The sequence below is a fragment of the Tetrao urogallus genome, assembly GCF_951394365.1.
Source record: "Tetrao urogallus genome assembly, chromosome: 3".
Taxonomy (NCBI): Eukaryota; Metazoa; Chordata; class Aves; order Galliformes; family Phasianidae; genus Tetrao; species Tetrao urogallus.
This window is the reverse complement of record NC_136815.1, coordinates 51,248,199-51,270,910: the sequence shown is the minus strand read 5'-3', so window position 1 is coordinate 51,270,910 and position 22,712 is coordinate 51,248,199. Positions and strand designations below refer to the sequence as shown.

General features: G+C 42.1%; 2 protein-coding genes across 2 annotated transcripts in view; one reads left to right on the top strand and one right to left on the bottom strand.

The window, feature by feature from the left end:
- PTPN2 (protein tyrosine phosphatase non-receptor type 2) overlaps positions 1 to 12,219 on the top strand; it is a gene marked incomplete at both ends in the record, with an annotated part of 32,871 nt that extends 20,652 nt beyond the window's left edge. The window contains 3 exons of the mRNA XM_079533576.1: positions 6,464 to 6,654; positions 7,649 to 7,852; positions 12,198 to 12,219. Of these exons, the coding sequence (XP_079389702.1) occupies positions 6,464 to 6,654; positions 7,649 to 7,852; positions 12,198 to 12,219 (417 nt within the window). The remainder of the gene's footprint in view (positions 1 to 6,463; positions 6,655 to 7,648; positions 7,853 to 12,197) is intronic.
- Positions 12,220 to 16,343: 4,124 nt separating this feature from the next.
- On the bottom strand, positions 16,344 to 22,681 carry PSMG2 (proteasome assembly chaperone 2; the record flags this gene model as incomplete). Its single annotated transcript, XM_079533828.1, has 7 exons — positions 16,344 to 16,463; positions 16,818 to 16,938; positions 18,393 to 18,566; positions 19,645 to 19,763; positions 20,530 to 20,588; positions 21,390 to 21,561; positions 22,625 to 22,681. The coding sequence occupies 7 exons, from the start codon at positions 22,679 to 22,681 to the stop codon at positions 16,344 to 16,346; spliced, it is 822 nt and encodes a 273-aa protein (XP_079389954.1).
- Positions 22,682 to 22,712: the final 31 nt, after the last annotated feature.

Sequence of the window (22,712 nt, the reverse complement as noted above, 5' to 3'; positions counted from 1 at the left end):
CCAGGAGGAGAGGCTGTGTAACGGACTTAATTCTGCTTTCATATGCTAGGGCTTTTCTATTGATTCGTTAAAATTAATGAAGCAGATCAGCTTAAACATCTCCTGTGGTTCTGGAAGTTGTCAGATTCTTCTTCTAGAATTTTTTCCTTGACTTGCTATGTATATAAATAAATCACTTTACACAGCTACTTACCAACATGTAGAGAGTTTGCTGCTCATCTGAACAGCTGCACTGAGAGCCTAGAATACTGCATGATTCATCCAAACATGTGCAGCCTCCTACCTTTCTGGAGCTTGCTTTCTGGGAATATGAGTGTGTTCTCTTTCCATAATTTTTCTGCTTTGCTTATTAAAAAGCTGTGCTTCAAGTTGTGCAGCTCTGATTCCCACGTACTTGCAGAAACAAGAAATCTTTCAATATAAATAGACAGAAGGAAGTATTGTCAACTCGGAATACTCTCGTCAACTTTGTTATTTCTGTATTTGGCATGTTTTCTGTGCTGATTGTTCAGAGGAGCTGTCTTAAGTCAGTATTTTCTGCAGTGCAGTTAGTTGTCCAGATGCTTTTCTCTTTCCGCATCATGGTCACGTGCACAAAATCAGTATGTGTTTGACCCAAGCCTGCAGTACATAGCAGGAGCATTTCCACTTTCAAGGTTGGCTAGATTTTTTTTCCCCACTTGCAGAGAATTGTTGTAATGTCCAGAGTGTGAGAGGTGTTGGAGTGAGCATGTAGTAATGACAGGTTTCTCTAAAGTAACACTAACCAAATGTTGGTCTCTGACTTCTCCATGGATTTCAGTGAACTTTGCAGGCAAGCAGTTTACTGGCCTATGATGGAGTGATGACATTGGTAGACAGGGGAAGGGTGATGGGTGTTGCTTACCTGGACTTCTGCAAAAGCCTTTAACATGGTCCCTCACCATGTTACTCTCTAAATTGAAGAGGTGTGGATTTGAAGGATGGATGTTCGATGGATTAGGAATTGATTGGCTGGACACGGCCAAAGGATCGTGATCAATGGTTCTGTGTCAGGGTGGAGAGCGCTCACAAGCGGCATTCCTCAGGGGTTGGTCTTGGGGCCGGTGCTCTTCAACATCTTCATCAATGACAGACAGTGGCATCGAGTGCACCCTCAGCAAGTTTGTGTACTGACACCAAGCTGAGCTGGGTGGTCAGTACACAGGAAGGAAAGGAAACCATACAGAGGGACCTGGACAGGCTGGAGAAGTAGGCCCATGAAAACCTAATGAGGTTCAGTAAGGCCAAGTGCAGGGTGCTGCAGTTGGGCCAGGGCAATCCCAGGTGTTTATACAAACTGGGGGAAGATCTCCTTGAGAGCAGCCCTGTGGAGAAGGACTTAGGGGTTCTGGTAGATGAGAAGCTGGACATGAACCAGCAGTGTGTGCTTGCAGCCCGGAAGGCCAACTGTGTTCTGGGCTGCATTAAAAAAAGTGGTGGCCAGCAGGGAGAGGGAGGTCATCCTCCCTCTCCACTCGGCGCTTGTGAGGCTCCATCTGGAGTACTGTGTCCAAGCTGGGGTCCCCAGTAAAAGAAAGACACAACTCTTGGAACGAGTCCAGAGGAGGGCCACTAAGATCAGAGGGCTGGAGCACCTGTGGAGAAAGGTTGAGGGCACTGGGCTTGTTTAGCTTGGAGAAGAGAAGACTTTGGGGAGATCTCATTGTGACTTTCCAATACTTGAAGGGAGCATATAAACAGGGGGGATGGCTGTTTATCAGGGTGGATAGTGACAGTGACCAGTGATAGGACAAGGAGGAGTGGTTTTAAATTGTGATAGGGGAGATATAGGTTAGATATTAGGCGGAAGTTTTTCCACACAAAAGGTGGTGACGCACTGGAACAGGTTGCCCAAGGAGGTTGTGGATGCCCCGTCCCTGGAGGCATTCAAGGCCAGGCTGGGTGTGGCTCTGGGCAGCCTGGTCTGGTGGTTGGCGACCCTGCACATAGCAGGGGAGTTGAAACTAGATGATCATTGTGTTCCTTTTCAACCCAGGCCATTCTGTAGTTTTATTTATATCAGGATAGGGGAATACTTTTCCTCTCACTTAGCACATGTGGGGCTTCCACCCAAGACCCTCAGGAAGGGATCAGTGCTCACCTTGCTTGCCTTGGAGCCCCACAGAATTGTGTGGTTGGTGTGCTGATAGCATGGTTTTGTAACTAAAGCACTGACTTGCATCCTGATAGTACTGCAGTACTATGTGCTATAAATGAAATGGAACAAGACTGAAGTTTTCCATAAAATTCCTTATTAACAAAGTTAAATTGTTCCAATGACGCAGCAGAATAACTTGCCACTCTTCAGAAAACAGCTGTTGAAATGAGTGGTCTCAGGTAAATGAATTTGTGGTTTTGAAAGGACAAAGACGGTTGGTTTATTTAGATCCACAGAGGTGTTTTGCTGACATGGAACATCACAGCTTTGTACTGACATTTGTGAATCCCCAAAACTGGAGCTGTTGTTCAGCTGACAGGATCAGGTAAAAATCTTAATGTATTTCTATTGCCCATACACCTTATTTGTTGCCTCCAAGAGGCAGTACAGGCCCTAAAGCTTAGCTACCTTACTCAAACATTTTGGTTGTTATTTTGAAGATGATTGTATGACAGTGATGGAAACTTCATCACTTGTTTGTTCCAGACATCATTTCCCAACCTCAGTTCCAGAGATGCATTTTTGTTGTTTTGTTTTGTTGTTTTTTTTTTTTTCTAAGTTGCAGATGCTATCATCTAATTGGAAACTTCAACACCACAGCCCTTGCTGCTTGTTTGCCTAAAGGTGTACTTTTTTGCAGTCCTGACATTCAAATAGTCTTGTCATGGAGATTTAAACTTAACACTTCATTCTGAACTAGCCATTTGAGCCAACTTATTGCATTTGCAGTAGAATGAGTGGTGGGAAATTCCTTTTGTGTGATAAAATTAGTAAGCTTATCTCTGATTTCAGTTCTTCCTATGTGCTCGTTACCCCAGATTTAGTATTTGTCTTAGCCAGCAAATATCTTCTTGACACAGTCTTGTGAGAAGACTTTCTCTGGAAGTAAGGTGAATCTACACTGTGGATTTTCTTAAATTATTAGTGGTGGTTTCTTTATAAAGTGAAACAAAACCTGTGCAGTGGAGGAGTTAGTTTATTACTAAAGCTGATTCAATGGTTGGAAAATCAGCATTGTGGGGTAGTCTGAGTAGCTTCATTTATGAATAGCTATGGTTTTGACATGAGTTTCTGAAGAGTATTTTTTTAGGTCTGTCTTGAATTTGTTCCACAGACGACAATCTGGCCCTCGTTTTGCAAAGAGTCAATTTACAGTTCATCTTTCTAATCATAGACATTTAAAAGTGATTAGTGGACCCTAAGGTATTCAGTGTCCTTTTTTTTGGCAGCAATTCTTTGCCTTCCTTTTACCTTCTGTCACTTGCAGGATTTCTTATGCATAAACTTTTTTTCATGTGAGAAAGACTTCAGAGAAGTCATCATTAGGACAAATGTCTAGCATACCAATTTAGTGTTTAGTTTCATTTATTTTTTTCTTCCACTTGTTTCAGATTACTTCTCCAAGCCAAGTGAATATCTGTCTTGTGATGTAGTAGATCTGTAGGCTAATGGGACTTAAATGAATTAACAGGTTGCAACTTTGGCATCAGTAACACTGGTTGTTTTTAGGCAGCTCTTGCATGTAAGAACCTACTGTGTTTTGGAGCCAAGAAAGGTAACAGCACAGTGTAGGCATATGGAGAAAGAGAGTGAGGTGACAAGAAATCACTGAATAGTGCAGGACCGTACAAGACAAGCTTACTTCCTCATTTTGAAGCTATTGTGAATAGTATAAACCAGCATCTTCACTGTATCCTCAGAGAAATATGAAAAGGGATCACTGAAGTATGTGGAGGAGGTAGTTACCCAGAGGTCCAGTGCATGCAATAGAGGCCTTGGCAAAAGGCTGAAGAAATGGTGGATGGTAGAGTTAGAACATATCAAATGCAATATAGAGGCCTTGCTTTGGGTTTCCTCCCTAACTCCTTATCCACAGCTTTCTGGACAGGCTGAGAAGAAGCCCTAATTATTCTTACAACAGTGGCCCCCACGTAGAGAGTGTTCAGTTGTAGAGCAGGAAGGCATGTGACACTAGGAGAACAGCAGTTACAGTGAGGGCTGTGGTGTGGAGCTGCCCATGAGCATTGTGTCAGGTATAGACTTTTGTTTACTGCAAATAGCTTCTCAGATTCATGTCTCTGGTTTGAGTGAACCTCAAGAGGTTTTTAAGATGAGTAAAACTTCGGTCTCTTTATTGATGACCTCGATGAGGACATTGAGTGCACCCTCAGTAAGTTTGTGGATGACGCCAAGTTGGCTGGAAGTGTGGATCTGCCTGGGGGTAACAAGGCCTTACAGAGGGATCTGGGCAGGCTGGAGAGCTGGCTGAAGCCAATGGGATGAGGTTCAACAAGGCCAAATGCTGGTTCCTGCGCTTGGGCCACAACCCCAGGCAACGCTACAGGCTTGAGGCAAAGTGGCTGGAGGACTGTGTAGAGGAAATGGACCTGGAGGTATTGATTGATGCTCAGCTGAACTTGAGCCAGCAGTGTGTCCAGGTGGCCAAGAAGGCCAATGGCATCCTGACTTGCATTAGAAATAGTGCAGCCAGCAGAAGCAGGGAAGTTATTGTCCCTCTGTACTCAACACTGGTGAGGCCACATCTCAAGTGCTGTGTTCAGTTTTGGGCCCCTCACTACAACAGACATTGAGGCCCCGGAGCGTGTCCTGAGAAGGGCGACAAAGCTGGTGAGGGGTCTGGAGCACAGGGCTTATGAGGAACTGGGATTGTTTAGTCTGGAGAAGAGGAGGCTCAGGGGAGACCTTCTCACTTTCTATAACTACGTGAAGGGAGGTTGTAGTGAGCTGGGGGTCTGCCTCTTCTTTCATGTAGCTAGTGGTAGGATGAGAGGGAATGACCTCAAGTTGTGCCAGGGGAGATTCAGGCTGGATGTTAGGAAATACTAATTCTCCAGAAGAGTCAGGCACTGGAATGGGCTGCTCAGGGAGGCGGTGGAGTCACTGACCCTGGAGGTGGTTCAAGGAACAGTTGGATGTTATGATGAGGGACATGGTTTAGTGAGAGCTACTGGTGATTGGTGGATGGTTGGACTGGGTGATCTTGTGGGTCTTTCCCAACCTTGGTGATTCTGTGATTTTATGATTCTATGGATTCTGGCAGAAGGGAGATGATCAGATTAGAAAGTGGTGCTGTACTTGTGCCTTTTTGCTATTGATGTCACATCAGTTGCAAAATATGTATTAAAAAAAAATTACAATCTCTAAAGCCATTCCACTAAAAATACAAACAATGTAGAAGGAAGATATTTCAGCTCCTTCTGGATGTTGATGTTTCTGATGCTAGCATTACATCTAAGAAGGGCAGTCTCGTATATCTAGATTTTGGCAAGTCTTACGAAACTTCAAAATCTCTTCATTGTTTTCTTTGTAGGAGTCTCTGACAGACTCTGTTCATTGTATTTTTTTTTTCCTGTCAGTAGTATAAGGACATGTCAGTACTATCCTAATTTTCAATGCAGATTTACTGTGCTAAGCCTGCCCTTCCTGTTCCCTTCCTTAGATTCCCCATCTCATTCCAAAAAACAAGTTTCCTTAAGCCTTTTGAAGGCTGTAGGAATTAATTTGGGTGGCCGTTTATCTAATGAGAACTGTCTCATCTCTGAGATGTAGCGTCAACTCCTCTAAAAACAAAGGAAAGTACACATCAGCAATCCCTACAAAATACTGCTGAAGTAAAGACAGCTTGTGCTGTTCATGCAGCAAAACCTGATCTTCTGATCTTTAATATGAATATTCTTAAGAGTTTTGTGCTTATCTGTCGTGTAAAAGTAAGAAAATGTAATCACTGGAGTCTTTGATTGAAATTTGTGTAATTAGTTACAGCCATCATGCCTACCGGTCTGTGTAGGTAGGAATGGCTGTAATATCTGGTCTGTCTGGGAATTGTTTATGCTGGCTCATTAGATTTTTCTCTTCAGAACGCAAACCTTCACTGCAGCGTTCTCGCATTTGGTTTTTGCTCTGTTCCTGAAGCGAAGTTAGTATTTGTCATGGCTGTGCTATTGCACTGTGCCTTACAGTAAATTTAGGGAGAATGTGTACTTGGTGGTAGAAGTTGTTCTTCTCAGTTACTGCAATTCACAAATCATGTTAGCAAGATCCTAGTATTCCAGCAGCATTAAGTATTTCTATTGATATAACCCGGCCTGTCAGTTGGCCTGGAGAACATCTTTGTCTGACCTTGTTTATTTGTCTAGTAATTTTTATTTTTGATCTCTCAGATCCTTTAATCCACATCTGCAGCTATTCTGTAGGAAGTTATCTTAGACAAGGAGTACCTTCAGCGTTAGGAGAATGTTTGAAACATATTCTTCTTGTTTGCAGAAACGGTGGAAGGAGCTCTCTAAGGAGGACCAGGCACCAAGTAGTGAGCAGTCTCCTCCACACCCAGCCAAAATAACCACCGAGAAGTACAATGGGAACAGCGTTGGCCTGGAGAGTAAAGATCAAATGGATAAAATAAGTACTGGCTTGTCCACTAAAGTTCAAGATGGCACAGATGGAAATGTTGAAATGTAGGTAAAATGAAGAAACTGTTTAGAAGACAGAGGTGCTTTTTGAGAGGCTGAGTTACTGTGTGCTTTTCTGATAATAAACCTTGAAGATCTTTCTTTAGCAGAGGGAAAGGACAGGTGGCATTTGAGTCTTTTTTTTTTTTTTTTTTTTTTTTTTTAAATTCAGATATTTGTTTTGTTAAATCTTCATTGTGTAAAGGTATGGTTTTTTTTCTCTTGACCTACTTCAGCTTTAGATGTCTCTAAACCTGAAGCTTGCAATCATTTTCCTGTAATCTAGCTGTGAATTAGGTCTTAAAAATGTAGTACAATGTGAATTAGGTCCTAAAAATACCCAACATAATTCAATACACATTTTGAATTCTTTAACAACTTTGGTAAAACACACAGTACTTTAGAAGCACAAAGATTTTTATCACCTGCCATTTCCAATTTGGTGGTTGAAGTTGCATGATGAAAGCCACATGTTGCCTTCCATTTGTGTTACATGTTCACAGATTTCTGTGGTTTAGCTATGGTATATAAATTTGTCTTTCTGTATCAAGTTAATATTTGTTGTGAGTACAAATGCCTGAGCTTCTAGATCTACTTGAGTTGAGGTTGCTGTGTGCTGCTGTATTGGGAATTGAGTTGCTTTGGACACTGTGTCCCTGGGGTCTGCCCATATTTCTATGGGGCAAGAGACCAAGGCTGGATTGTGCAGAGCTGCGTGAGCCCTGTAGCAAGGGCAGACATTACATACTGCTCTCATCTCCTACCTTCTGCTGCACATACCTGCAGCCTCCATGTGGAACATCTCAGCATGAGAGCAATAGGCAAATAATTCAGCTAATTCTATTCCCTGTTGAATGCTTACACCAAGGGCTATTTACATCTTTGCGTACGTCATTTGCTAACTTATGGGGCTTCACTTACCTGAAACTACTTATGTGAAGATTGTTGGAACAGAATATACAATTGAAGAGTTACCTTTTTCTTATTTTCCTTTTTTAAGTGCTGCCCGGAAACGACTGCGAGACGATAGGAAAGCTAACACAGCACAGAAGCTCCAGCAGATGAAGCAGAAGCTAAATGAGACTGAAAGAAAAAGAAAAAGGTGGTTATATTGGAAACCTATTCTTGCTAAGATTGGGTTTGGTACACTGATTTTAGTTGGCGCTTATTCTTGCTGGAAAATATATTCTCAAGAACATTCCTTGTAAGTAACAGTAAGCTTGTCTGCTCCAGCAGCTGATCTTGCTGTGAGTTAATGACCAGGGGTGTGACTCTAAGCAGTAAACTCCTTTCACCTGGAATGGGTACAGGCCATTACATACAATAGAGGAGTGATGTAAACTTGATAATCTGTCAACATCTCAGGACTTTCCACTGCAGGTATTTAAATGAACTGCTACCCCCCCAACAGAGTTGTTATTTTTTGTTTATATAAGCAGGTACAAAGCTGCAACTTTCCAAAATGGTCTACTGGATCTAGAGCAAACCCTGAACCACAGAGTTGTAGCTACTGAAGGCTGTTTGGATTTAAATTTACATGCCTGACATAAGCAATAAACAGTGTTGTACCATTACGTTATTAATACCAAGAAGTTATCCTTAAATGTGTGTAATGTGTAATGTACCGGTGACATGAGCATAAACATTTTATATTCTTATGACCTAGGATAAATATATTTTATAATTGCATATTTAATCTTTTTGTAGTTCACTGTACTTTTAAAAGCTCAGTTTGTACAAATTTCTGACCAAAAAAGAATTTGATTTAGAAATTACGTGTAATTTGTGCATGAAAATAATAGTGCAACCATGCCCCCATATTATGACTCTCAGATTTATAATGTGAGCAGCTAGGGGTCTGATGAAGCACTTACGATTTCTACTCTGTTACTTTGCATTCCTTATTTATTTTTTGTAGTTTTTGTTATTTAAGTAAGGCTTGGGAATTTGAATTTTTTAAGGCTTTGGAGAACATAGCCCCCACTGAAAAGTATACTGTTCAACTGATTGATGTATTCAGACTTCAGCTACTGTTTGAAGGCCAACTTTGTTAAAGTTCTGACATTCCATTAAATGTGAAACATAATGTTCTGTGTGTCTATAGATTAATTGCTATAAAGAATAAAATCCATTTATCAGTAATATACGTAGAAAGCACCTCAAAGAAAACTACGTTGTCTTCCAAGTGTGGTTTTGATAGAAAACAAATGCTGGTAGTATTCCCTGTAGCCAGTATTCTCGGTTATTAGCCACTTTCAGAAGTTCACAAAGTGTAGAATTACTCTTCAAGTTACCTGTTGCTGTATTTCAGAGGCGTGAAAGTAAAACCCTCAGCGATGGGATATTTTGGGAATACCTATCCTGTGGGCACTTCAATATTGAGTAGTCTCTTTCCATTACTTGGGCGCTAACAACACTTGCTAAACAGTAATCGAACACAGATCATTTGCTGTCCTTTCAGTTCTCTTGAAGCACAGAGCTTATATGTGGTGTATTAAGTTGAAACTTATTATTTTGTAGCATTGGACTGCACTTTGAAAGCTGGATTTATTTATTCAAGTATTGACTTGTTGGATGGCTTCAGAGAAGTTGTGTTGACTTTCTCCACTGTCCTAGCTGGATTGTTTTCTGCTTGGGTGCGTCCTCTGGGGATTCCTTACTGAGGTTTTGTTGTTGTTCAATCATAAAGCACTCTTTGGATTGATTGCTGAAAAATACTGAGAGGGTGAGACGATTTGCTCTCCTTCCAGAGGAACTGACAGGTTTCCAGCACGTTAGATCTCAGCAGTAACTTGCCAGGCGTGAGGCCCAAACAGGCTGACATAAATACACAAGGCTGACTTGTGCGTTCTCTTTGAAACTCATTTCACAATAGTTAATGTTATTATTTTGAACTGCACTGTTTATATAGTAAACAAATGCTAAAGTGTCCAGATAAGGAAGAGAAAATAAGTGTAGTTCCTTGGAACACGCAGTTCTGTACTTGGGAAATGGTGTGTCAGTAGAACAAAGATAATTTGTCCTGTGGCATTGCTGACCTGCTGTACAGCTCTAATAGCAGAGCAGCATGGCAGTGGCCGTGACACAGTATGGGCAGGCAGCTTATGCATTTTAAGGCCTTCATAATTTTGACAACTGCAGTAAGTTAGCCAACAAGTTGGATGGAAGATTCTTTTCTTTTTCCTTTAATTGGGAAGATTGAGGATTTTTGAAGTATCAGCTGTAACTGATACACCGTGTAAATTTTTGTGCCTTATAAAATATATCTTGGCTTTAGAAAACCATGTCGAATGTAATTAAATGCTTTTATAATGAAGAAATATTCCAGACTTAATTCAAAATACCTAAAAGCAGCTAGGGAAAAAGTGCAGGCAAAAGATTCAGTGATAACACTGTCATTTACCACCTTTTGTGTTTGTTTTAGATGAGGTTTTTTCTGGTCTGCCGGCATCCTCCAGATGCTGAACTCTACTTGGGTCTTGGCAGGTTCTCACTTCAAATTTTCCCCAATTCCAGCTTCTCTGTTTTGGCTTTTTGTTGTGTAGCTGCTGAGGAGGCCCTCTTTGTTGGGAGGGGGCTGTGGGGCAGGGCAGCAGGGAGCCATTTTCTGTCATCTCACATTACCTTCTCATGCAGTAGAGTAAAAGGAGCATCTTCTAGTGGCGATGGGTGAAATCTTGTTTGGTTACATTCTTGTATCTTCAAGATCTGAGCTTCCTTAAATTGAGTTTTGAACCAGTACAAGTCTTGGACAAAACAATTTGAACAGTGAGTTTTTCTGTGGGAATGTGGGAATGGGAGGGACGTGAGTATTAGATCTCTTAGAACGTCCCAGGTGTCAGATTGGATAAAACTTCTTTCTGGTCCCTCAGCGTCAGATTTGGGACTGAGGCAAAACGCTTCAACAGAACTTGTGGAGGCTTGCAGTGTTTGACTGCAAACTGAGCCTTGTGGTATTTTGTTCTTCTGTAGGATGAAAATTTAGAGCAGTTGTGTACAAGTTGGATGTTACATAAGAATAAATGTGGGTTGGAATGAAGGCTTGTCAATCCCAGGGACGTTTGTTTTAGGAAACGCTTAAAGAAAGAATGAAAATGAAGGAAATGCCTTCTGCCACCCCACTCCCCCAATTGCTGGCATTTCTGTTGGCTGTTTCCATGGCACTTCCAAAGTGCTTTTGTGCTTTGAAGTGTTACTGTGTTGGGCTTTTGCCTGGTTTGGAAATATGTTGGTCAAAATGCTTGAGGTGTAGTGGATGTCAGAATTTGATCAAACAGTGTTTGACTCTCAGATGAAAGCTTTATACAAATTGTGTGTTTTTATGGAAATACCACTAAGAAATGTTTGGACCTCAGTTGCAAGTGGTTTGGAATTAGTCCTCTGTTTGATTATATTCTTCATGCAGGGGCAGTCCACTTAGTGTCACAGTACAGCTGTATTTCTCTTGAAATGTATTAAGAAAACTGAATTCATTGTGAAACAGAATTCTGGAAAAATCAGAGATTTATTTTATGTAAATAAGATACTGGAAGTGAAACCCAGATAATTTGTTAGGTCTTGACTGAACTGGTTTACTTGCATCAATTGATATTCCACTGAGTAGCGAAGAAGTATAAATGTATACACATGTGCATGTGTTGGATTGTGTTGGCCATGAGCAGCCTGGTGAGCTTTAAGTTCAATGAATGTTAACTCATTATTTAGCTTGCTGCTGGCGTTATGCTTTAACCTGACACACTTGATGACTGCACAAGAGACTTAATTAAGTGACAAAAGAGAAAGCCTTCTGAATGGCCAAGTGGCTTAAGTCACAGAATGGAGTTTGCAAAGTTGCCATAACACACAGTAGTCTTCCTGGGTTCTTTAACCCTGACACCCCAAAGGTTTAGGTCAATCTTTCATTTTTATGTATGAAAAATAAAAAGTGTTCAAAATTGCACTTCTGTCTGAGTCGTTATTTAAATTGGATAAGCACTCGGGATAACTTTTGGTATTCTGATTGAACAGAACCCTGCTGTGTGCATCAGCATAGTGCTTGCAGAACGTAGAAGCATTTTGCTTGTAGCACACTGGCTATTTAGTACTGCGGGCTGTGTGTGTTCCTTGGGGCGTAGCCTTGTTCCTAAGAGCAACACAACTCATGTACTGAGGAAGATGTTCCAACAAGCAGACTTTGCCTAAGAGCTTCCGTGCCTCTCTCTGTGCAGGGATTGGCCGTTAGAGCCACAGAGGTGGCGTGTCTGCTGAGCTGCAGCCTTCTGTAGACCCACTCAGGTCAAAGAAGACTTCTGCAGCACTTGTGGCTTAGTGCGTGTGTCAGTGGCTCACTGAGCAGGCCTGTACTTGGAGCTCTGCAGTGCCTTACGTGGTGATGTGGGAATAGCTTCCCAAAAGTGCTTGCTGCAAACAGTGATCAGTAGTCACTTCAGTGCATGCGTGAGCAGCTGTTTGTGTTCTGTAGTGAGTTGCCAACCCGTTGTCTGTTCTGATTTCTCTGTCCTTGCACTGTGTACTGAATCGGTGACTTTCTTTTGCGTTGTATGTCGTAGGCCGAGACTGACTGACATCTAAGCCTCCAAGACTTGTGAATATTCTGCAGCTATAAACTGCAAATTATTGACATGCAAAGCGAGACATGAACCCCTCTTCGGGAACAAAAGTGAGGTCTGTTAAGTACCCGGAGGACCTCAGTTATCTGTTTACAGCGTAAACTGCATCCAGGGGACGAAGAACACCACCAGCATGCTACTTTGCAAAACAGAATGACTTGCTGTCTTGTGTTTTTATAATGCCTGTATTAATGTAGAAAGATGTAAAAGAAATAAATTAGGAAATATTTTGTTTTGTACTGCCACTCTTATTGTATTTTTATACGATTTTGGCAGCATTAAATATTTTTTTAAATTGACAACGTGCTGTTCTGTGCAAATTATGCTAGGAAGCAACTGTTAAAAGCTTACTTGGAACTAGAAGAAATGTTTCACCTCGTGGTGTTTCCTGATACCCTGTCTTAACTGGAACATTGCTACATATTCTTGCTAGAATGGGCTTTATGCAAATACTTCAATGAATGCTCAGTATTGTAGTCTCAGCTGGGAGTAACTCTTGCACATTTCTTTTGTAATACACCACTAAGAACGTTATTTCATTAACCTGCCCGGTTGATTTGGTAATCCTTATGTTTGCTACCAAATATACACAGAATGTTCGGAGTAACTTTGGGAATGTGTTCTGTTGTTCTGCCTTCAGGGAAGGGGGAGTCTCACTGCCTACCTCTTCCTGCAATGAACGGGCTGAGGGCCAGGTGCCCAGGTGGAACCTTTCATTAAAAGGTTTTGTATTGTGCCATCACTGTGTGTTACGTGTAGTATTTCACTTCACATCTCTGATTTATCAGTGCTCTGAGCAGCTGGAGTGAGAAGTGCTGAACTGGAACAGCCCGAAGCTGGTTTAATGGACTCAGCCCTGTGCCTTCTGCTATGGGAGCTAAGCTCAATTCTGTGCTTGTGGGAGTTCTGGCAGTTTCAGATAAACCTTCATTCACTGAAAAGCTGTATTTTATGTACATCTAAACTACTGTGTGGTGGGAGGTTTTATATGTGATTTGCACTTCACGTACTTCTGCAACAGGATTTCTGTATAAACCCTTAAGTCCCTGAAAGCAGGGAGAAGAAAACTACTTGGAAGGCACAGGAATATGGGATAGTATTTCTGCTAGAATACGCAGCCTGAAATCCTAACTTGGGTTTGAGGCTGACTGATGGATGGTCTGATGATGGTGAGTGGAGACAGGACAAGGGGAAACGGCTGGAAACTGCAGCATAGGAAGTTCTGCACAAACATGCGCAAGAACTTCTTTACAGTGAGGGTGACGAAGCACTGGAACAGGCTGCCCAGGGAGGTGGTGGAGTCTCCTTCTCTGGAGATGTTCAAGACCTGCCTGGATGCCTACCTGTGCGACCTGGTGTAGGGAACCTGCTTTGGCAGGGGGGTTGGACTCGATCTCTGGAGGTCCCTTCCAACCCCTACAATTCTGTGATTCTGTGATGGAAGAGTTGTGCTTAAGTAGTACAATGTGTAACTGAACAGGGGAGTACTTGAAGCAGTTATTTAAGTGAAGTGCTCAGCACTACCTTGAAATTGTCTCAGTCACAAGCACTGGGTTTGTCACAGTTAAGTTCAGCTTCATTTTGAAGTTGATGTGGCTGTGCCTACTTCTGGTGAAGGACAGAGGTCTGGCTGCTGCAGACCTCATTGCTGCAGAATGCAGGAGTGGAGCCTGCTTGTAGCACTGTCTGCATCTTGGATACAGCTCTCAGCAGTTTGTGCCTTCTAACTTGAGATTTACATTTTCATTGTTTTCCTCCTCTCTGAAATGTGAGTTGTGTGATACGTTTGGTGATGGGCAGCACGTGCTGTATAATGCAGCACATTGCTGTATTTCACCTGCTGCTAAATTGTGTCCAATATGCAATAACTTGTGCTTTGTGATGTGCCCTGAGCGTACTTTGGCCCTCGTCCCACAGTGACTCAATTCTCAAACTGCTCTTCAGGGCTTTAACAGCCGCTCTCTCAGCTGAGTGGGTCACAGGGCTGCCTCACCAAGCACAGGGAACTGAGAGCAGTTCCCAAACAGATGAGCTGTACTGTGACAGCGGCAGTGTGAAGACACAGGCTCAGGAAGTCCCAGCACATGCCTCACTTCTCCGTGCAGGGCTCTCAAGTTCTGCTGTGAAACATGAAGGCAAAAAGAGGATGGGCTGCTTCTTGAGACAAAGGTGAAATGGGTTTGCAGTTGGAGGCTTAAGTCGGCTGCTGGACCCACGCTCAGCAGGCACACTGAGGCTTTTTAATTACCATTTCCCCTTGCTTAAAAGCAAAATAAAAAATGGCTTGGAATATGAGCTATCACAGCTGTTAACTGATGGACAGAGCTCTGCAGTACACCGCCTGCTGAAATGCTGCATCCCAGGTACCACTCAGCATACATCATGCTGCATCTTGAGTACTGCAACTACTTGATACCATCATTCCCTGTTTGCTGAGCTTTCTGTAGATACCCAAGCACCACTTGCTTGTCACCTTAATTAGGCTTATCCTTTTAAAAACACAGAAGCTGACCTGAGTATTTCAAGGGTTGTTTTTAGCACTTTGTATGGTTTCCATCTACATCATAGATTCAGGGCCTCAAACAAAGCTGATGCCAGCCTCCAGCAGCTGCAGGGAGCCTCATGAGGGGCTGCTGTCTGCACGGAGCAAGTTCCTCAAACACCAGAGCTTTCCACAGATGAACTCCCAGTGTGCAACACATGGACTGCCCCCTGGCTGGAGTGCTACGTGTCAGACAGAAGCCCAGGCTGTGGGGAGCAGAGACATTTCCAAAGTTTGCTGTAGTGTGGCTGAAGCTCACAGATGCTGGAATGATGGCACTTCAGAATTGGGCCAAAATGAAGTTGTTAATTTGATCCTACAGGAAAGAAGCAATTAAACAGCTCCAACTAAATAAAGCTTATACAGTCCTCCTATCTAAAAAATAACAACTAAGGAAACCAGAAAATTCTGAAAGCTTGTGCTTCTTGTTCTTTTCCCATACCAGTATTTAATGATGGTTGGAAAAGTCTCATTAAGCATGTCCAGTGCATCTATACTCTGTACTCCCACAAGCTGTACTCATCACATGAGCATATGAGCAATAGCCAAAGAGCTCTCTGAGAGGTGCTGCTGCATATCCTGCAAGATCAGCAGTAGAGTATTTAGGACATCAATCCTTTTCTAACTATGCAAGAGTTGAACAGTGTTTGCAGGTATGAAATACTTCTGTGATGAGTTCTATGTAAAGGCTGCAAAATGGTTTGTACTTCCATTCAAGTTTCTTGTAAAACAATGACAAGACCACGAGCCAAAAGATATAAAAGGATCAAAACCAAATATGTAGCTTAGTAATGCAAGAAGTCCCACTGCAAACATGGAACAGTGAACAAAACTGGTATTTCAGACTACACCTATAACATACAGGCTCCAGACTGCTTGCTTTCAGGACAGCATTTTACTTTCTTCATATTTCAGGGCACTGTATATATTCTCAAAGCAGTCTAAGAAAGCTTGTCGACTTCACAACCTTTTGTTCTGCTGCTTCTGCAGTCCCTGGAAGAAGACTGGAAACTGTTATCAGGAACATCAGAAAACACAGCACATGCTACTCTGCCCCTCGCAGCCTCCCCAGCTGAAGCTACTGAGGTAACATTGGGAAAAGAAGGCAGAGGATCACAGAGGATCTGAGCTATACTGACACCAGCAGGAAGGTTTTGGAAGAGAGATGTACAATTGACTTAGAAGAGTGGGTCTTTATCTTTCTAGAAAATTTAAAAAACTGCATGTCAATCAAGTGCTAAGAGAGACACTGTGAGCTTTCCCACTGCAGTAATACTTTAACCAGACAAAAAGGGCTTTGAAAATATTTTATTTAAAAAGAAAAAAAAAAATCTTCAATAAACAACTATGTCAAACCTATTTCTTTGTTCAACTTCTGAAAGTTACTGTTATTTCAATAGTTAGCAGGGGTAAAAGAAGTTTTCCCTAAGAATGTATTTACATCACAAATCAGGCTGCTGTCGCTTGGCAATTAGTATACAATCATCTTTTCATGGGATGATGGACACCATACCGGTGTGACTTACAGAAGAAATCCAAACAGCTCAGAAGAGTGCAGGTGGAAGACCACTGCCAAAAAGCAGGCGCCAAGAACTTGGTATTTTCCACTGTGAAGAAGGATCTGGTATTTCCCTCTCTGGAGAAGCATCCGTGGAAGAATTTCTCTGCAACAAGGACAGAGTAACTCTTTGAAGTTTTAAAGAATAATGCGATTTAATGCAATTTTCTCTCTGGCATATGTGTTAAAATCATGGGCAGCCTTTCAAGGGTCAGTGTCATGGTGGACAGCTCTAGAGAAGAATATTGCAAGTTCTAAGCGGATGAAATCTTTACAGTTTCCACCACCTCTGTCCAAGGTTTGTTTTTTTGGGTGGGAAACTTCCCAGCACAATTTTAATCAAAACATATCTTACATTTGGCCTGCTCTTGGTGACCGCAGGCCAAAGTGAAGCCAGCCAATACAGAAAATGAAAATAGCTGATATAAAATATGAAAGCTCTAAAACAAACAGCACTTACTCTGATTTCAATTAGCTGAAGCCATTCATTCAGATAGTTAACAAGCCCAAAGGCGTCAGGGATATTGTCCCCTTCTGAGCAGAATTTGAGAAGAACTGCCATGTGGATTCCTCTGGAACAACTGCAACAAAAACAGGCAGGCTTTTCTGTTTCTTTTACAAATCAAGAACAAATGTATTTGTGTGTTTAGCACAACAGGCTAGATGGTAGATAGTCTGCTTTAAAAGAAGTATTACACTAAAAAGGAAAATGCAAATTCCCATGTATTACACACACACACGATCCTTATATATAATATATATATATATATATACACACACATACACACACACGATACATTTTTTTTTCTTTTTATTTTTCCTCCAGACTTGCTTGGTTACATTTCCACACCTAATGTTTGCTTTCTAAACCTTGAAATTATTCTTTCCTTTGCAAGGCAAGAATCCTATGTCATAGAGGGTAACTCGGGGCCTCCTCTACGTGCAGTCTGCAACCAGAGTGTTGGCACTTTTGCCCTAGCGGGGCACTTATACAGAGCCTTCAATACAACCACTTCTTATCCTTCCATGTATTTCAAACAGTGGTTTTGCAGGCTGTTACAATTTCCACTTCTGCCTCCTACCAATGAAGCAAACTTTCCAAGCCCTGTTTGCTATTGCAACGTTTGGGAAAAAGTCATTAAAACCCACAATCAGAGTTGACTTAAGCATATATTCTGCAAAAACATATGCTGATGTTTACCCCTTCCTTTGTTAGACCAGGAACGCTACTTCTGGTAAATGGCTTTTACCATACTGTTGTGTTTGAAGGGTTTTTGGTGGGTTGTTTTTTGTGGGGGAAGTGATACCAACGAGGTGGTCACAAAACAGCGTCAATGTGTTTAAAATTCAGTCCCATGATGTATGTGCTACAACAACTTCAATATTTTTTATCTTTAAAAGTTCAGTTTCCCTTAGCATTGCCATGTTTTATTCATTCAGGCATGAAGTTATTGCGTGTTTTTGGTTTAGTTTACTTTGATTTCTGCAGTCCTGGGAGGTTTCAGCTTTTGCATTTATGCACTGTTTCCATAGCTGGAGTCAGCACAAAGGTAAGCTCTATATCAGGAACTCCTGCTGCTGGAGACAGCAGTTTGGATGAGTGACAAAAGCAATAGTTAAGGAAAAAAAAAACCAAAAACCCAAAAGCTGATTTTCCACCTGGCACTTACAAAACAAATCCCTTTTGCAGAACTAATGTGTTTAGTGCAGAGACTGAGCTCTGCTAGCTGAAGTTTGCCACCTGACATGCTTTTGCCACAGTTCCTAATGTGCACACCTTTTAACAACAATAAAGATCTATAAGAACTAATCCATAATAATTTTACTCATGCATTAGAGTTGCAGAATGGCTTGGGCTGGAAGGGACTCAAGGATCATCAAGTTCCAACCTCCCTGCTGCACACAGGGCCACCAACCTCCATAGCTGGTACGAGATCAGGTTGCTCAGGGCTCCATCCAACCTGGCCTTGGACACCTCCAGCTGCCCTGATAGGAAACCTGATATCCTTTATGCCTTTATCTCCATGCAACTCACCTCTCAGTAAACAGCAATTTTGTGATGCCACCTCCAGGAATATGTAGCACTTTTTCTGTATCACTTATTCCAGGGTAAGCTGCTACTTTTTCCATTTCTTTCCATTTCAGTTCCTGCATATGGCCTTCAATTGCTTTCTCAAGAGCTGGTGTAAGTAAGTAGCGCAGCGGTGTCCTAGGAACAAATCAAGAATGTATTCAGTCTGACAATAAAAGCACTGAAGTTATTACTTGTGACAGAAGGAAGCTGCAAGCATTGAGGACCTCTAGCCTGCAACAAAGAACTGCAATATTCCCTTCCTCTCCAAGCTGAAGTTCACGAGTGTGCAGTGATTTCAGGACAATATACACAATTTTCTGCCACAAATACAACTAAGGTATCCTTTTTAGATGCTTTTGTGACTGGCAAATACCAGCTACATAACCACATAAATAGGAGAACTTTTGCTGCTAAAATAATTTATATATAAAAGGTGACTTTTCTTCCTTCAATGGGAACAGATTCAGTTAAAGTTAAGGTAAGTATGGACTTCACTGTTACACAGTATTTATAACAGGCTCACGCTACAGCAACCCCCAGACTTCAACAAGCTGTTTTCTGCATGTGTTATTCTCTGTCTTTAGTGACTCTGGTGTCAGAGCTGTGGCGCTCATGTTCCCCTTCACAAAAACAGGAGAAATGGGTACAACTTTTGACTCAGAATGTGCAAAATGAATATCACTCCTTCCCACTCCTCTCCATCTTAGCTGGCCGTTCTTTAGATAGAATGCAAACAGCACTGGGAACTCCATCTGGGAAGCACATAGACCTAAGCCTCCTTTAAGGCTCCACACCTGGATACAGCCTGGAAATCTTGTCACACACTGAAAATCCTCACCATTCAGAATAATCAGTGAAAGGTTAGGAGACTAACTAATATTCTACTAAATCTTAGATGTCTAATCAGTGACCTCAAGCAGCTGGTGGTCCTTGACATTGATTGCAACAGGAAGAAATAAAGAAGTTAAAACTGAGACTGACAGTGCAGGCCAAGCACGATGTCCTTACAGCATATTCTTTGCTCTGGACTTTCAACAGGAGTAAGTTCAGAGACTAGCGCTGTGTAACATGAAACATTTCATACGTTATTAAAACAAGATGTCCTATCTACACAGCAAAGCAAAATAATGAAAAGTACTACAGAAGGAGGGAAAAAAGTCAGACTGCCAAAGAGATCATAAACATTAAATAGATCTTTTAAGGACAAACATACCCGAGGAGCTGTTCGTCATCGCGCTGGTATGCGTGGCTGCTGGACAGAAGAATGACTCTGGCACATTTGCTGCTTTCCACCCAAGAAAGCAGTGTTTGACAGAATGGCCTGTACTTGTTCTTTATGCAAAGACAGAGGAAAATGAAATAAAAATGTTTTGTGTTGATAAAAAAACCACCAAAAGAGATGTCGTATTTAATGCTCGCCTTTGTATAGATTTTTCTTCACATCCCTTAAGCTCACGGGTTCACATTTACTTTCAAAAAGCAGAAGACTGGCAATTTATCTGATTAAAGCTACACACATAATGATTACATTTATTAAGAGCACACGAATAACAACATAAGTGCCATAAGTACCATAGGAAAAAGCTTTAGAACAAGAGGGGACAATGTTTAGATCACATCATATTCTTCCATATTTTGCCAAAAAGCAATGGCAAAAATTAAGCCATTACAATACAAGATACATACAGAAAGGCAAGAACTGTATGAAGAAAAACGGACAAAACTCAGAACATTCTGTATTTTGTTTGAGACTATTAATAACTAAGGACAAGTTAACAATAAGATCTAACAATACAGCTGAGTTGTTATGGGGTTTGGAAAAACAAAACTAAACCTCAGCTCTCAGAGAGTACAGAAATCAGCTTTGAGACAAAACTGTATCCATCACAGAAAGTGTTACAGCACTAAGTAGAAAAATGTTTTGCTAGATTTTGGTCTGTTTTAAGAAAACGTTTTCTAGCCTGGCAGATTACTTCTAGTTGTGCTTCTTTGGTTTGCTTGAGTCATTTTGTAAAATTGACCCAGGATGCCTGAAGCATCTGCCCACAGAACTGCACTACTGACGAATGAGCTCAGAAGAATCAATGGATGCACATACCTTTATAAAAGGTGATCTGATCTGCAGAACTACAAGTTTCTTTGAAGGCAATGAATACACTACAAGGAGAAATAATGAAGCTTTTTAACAAAAAAATAAATCTGGGCTTAGAAGTATACAGACTTATCTGCTTTACAAACCTGAGGATAACCTTTCAGTTATCAAATCCAATTACTGGAAAACCCAATTGCTGTTAAAAATAAACACCTATTTTTGTGCAATGTCTTCACTGGACTTAATTTCACTTGTCACAGATTCAAAAGATTGAATGAAACAGAACATAAGAAGATCTGTCTCTTATGATGATTCAGGAAATTCTTTTGTGCAGCTTTACAAAGATTCTGGCAGATTATTTTGAAATTTCTATGATTTAATAGCAAAAAAAAAGGAAGAAAAAAGAAAGGAAAGAAATGCCATGACTGAGATGGGGCAAAACCCAGTGAATTTAAGGGGGAGAAATAGCACAAAGGGAAAAAGACAAACATAGGCGAGAAGGGAGAAATCCCTTTCCACACCAGAATGCAGCTTGCATTCCTGCACCTGAACTACGTGCACACTTCATGTTGCTTAGGATTAAAATTGTTGTGAGTTTTGGCTGCCCTGTAACCTGGTTGTGAGTCAGCATTTTTTACTGGTTCCATATGTCAAACTGGTTATCAAAAATAAAGTAAGGTCTAAGAGTTTCCTCTGCAAGTCTAAACACATTCTTATTCCTGAGACAGAAACTTATCATTGAAGCTGTTATTACGGACTTTAGTTTAAACAAGTTCCCATAAGCAGAATGTAACAACAAAAAAAGTGAATGCGACCTTGTTTGCACTGCATGCATCCTGCAAACACCATAAGCATTCAGTACACACCTTCAGCATTTATGCTCAGCTCCATAGAGTTCTCTTTTGTTGTTGCATAAGGATTATTCCCCGCCATCGGCACCAGGCAGTCGGTGTAGAAGTAGCCTACTTTAGGCATGCAAAGTGTGGAGATCACTAGATCTACTGCCAGCTGGCCAACGTTTCCCACTGACACTGCTGGCTGAAGTGACAGACATCAATGAATTACAATGCGTTTTACAGACAATATGCTCTCCAAACAGTGAAGGTTCAAGATATTTCATTTCCGACTAAACGTGATTTCTTTAAGTGACAGCTCATTTTCAGGCAAAGATGGCTATCCTTTAGGTTGGTCACCCAAAATCACACTGGCCACTTCTGTAAATAACCCTGTACCTCACTGTAAACTTGAACAAGGGTTTTGAAACTTGTCTTCTTCCACCCCCCTTTTTTGGGGGGGTGGGGACGCGGGGAGACGGGAATGCAGAATTGGTAAAAGTCACTCTAAAACAAATGCAGAGATCGACAGACCTCAAGTGACACCTAATGGTAACGTTGATATTACACATTCAACTACAAGTCTCAGCTTGAGCTGTAAGCATGAATGAGGTGTTCTTCACTGCCCTGGTTTCAGCTGAGACTGAGTTAAGTCCCTAATAGCCGGTGTAGCACTGCGTTTTGTCTTTCAGATGAGAACAGCGCTGATACCACACTGCTGTTGTGGCTGCTACAGAGCAGCACTCACAAAGCCAAGGCCATTTCGGCTCCTTGCGTTGCCCTACCAGCATGGGGTTGGGGGTCCAAGGAGCTGTGAGGGCAGAACCAGGGCAGCAGAGCCACAGCGGCCCAGGGGACGTCTCATGCCATGTGCTGAGGTGCTCGGCAACACAACTGGGGTGGGGGGGGTTGGCTGGGGGCTGGGTCAGATTGTGGTGAGCAATCGCAGCGTGTTTCACTTCCGTATGTTCCTCTCTCGTCATTATTTTCCCTTTTCTGCCCTGTTATCAAACTATCAGCCTACACGTTTTTTACCTTTCTTCTCCCTCACCCCCTGGAGGTGTACGTGAGCCCGGGGCTGTGCGGTGCTGCGTTGCCCGCAGGGACAGGACAAGGAAGATGGCTTTAAACTGAAAGAGGGAAGATCGCCCAGGGAGCTGCGGGTGCCCCATCCCTGGAAGCGTTCAGAAAGACCGGAGGCGCTCAGACCGCAGCCCCCCGACCTCCGCCCCCCCAGCACCACGGGGCAGACCCCGGCAACCACTCACCATGAGCAGCGTGAAGCCCTCGAAATCGGGGCCGCCGCCATCGCAAGACACGAACATACCGGCAAGGCCGCACTCGTAGATGGACGCC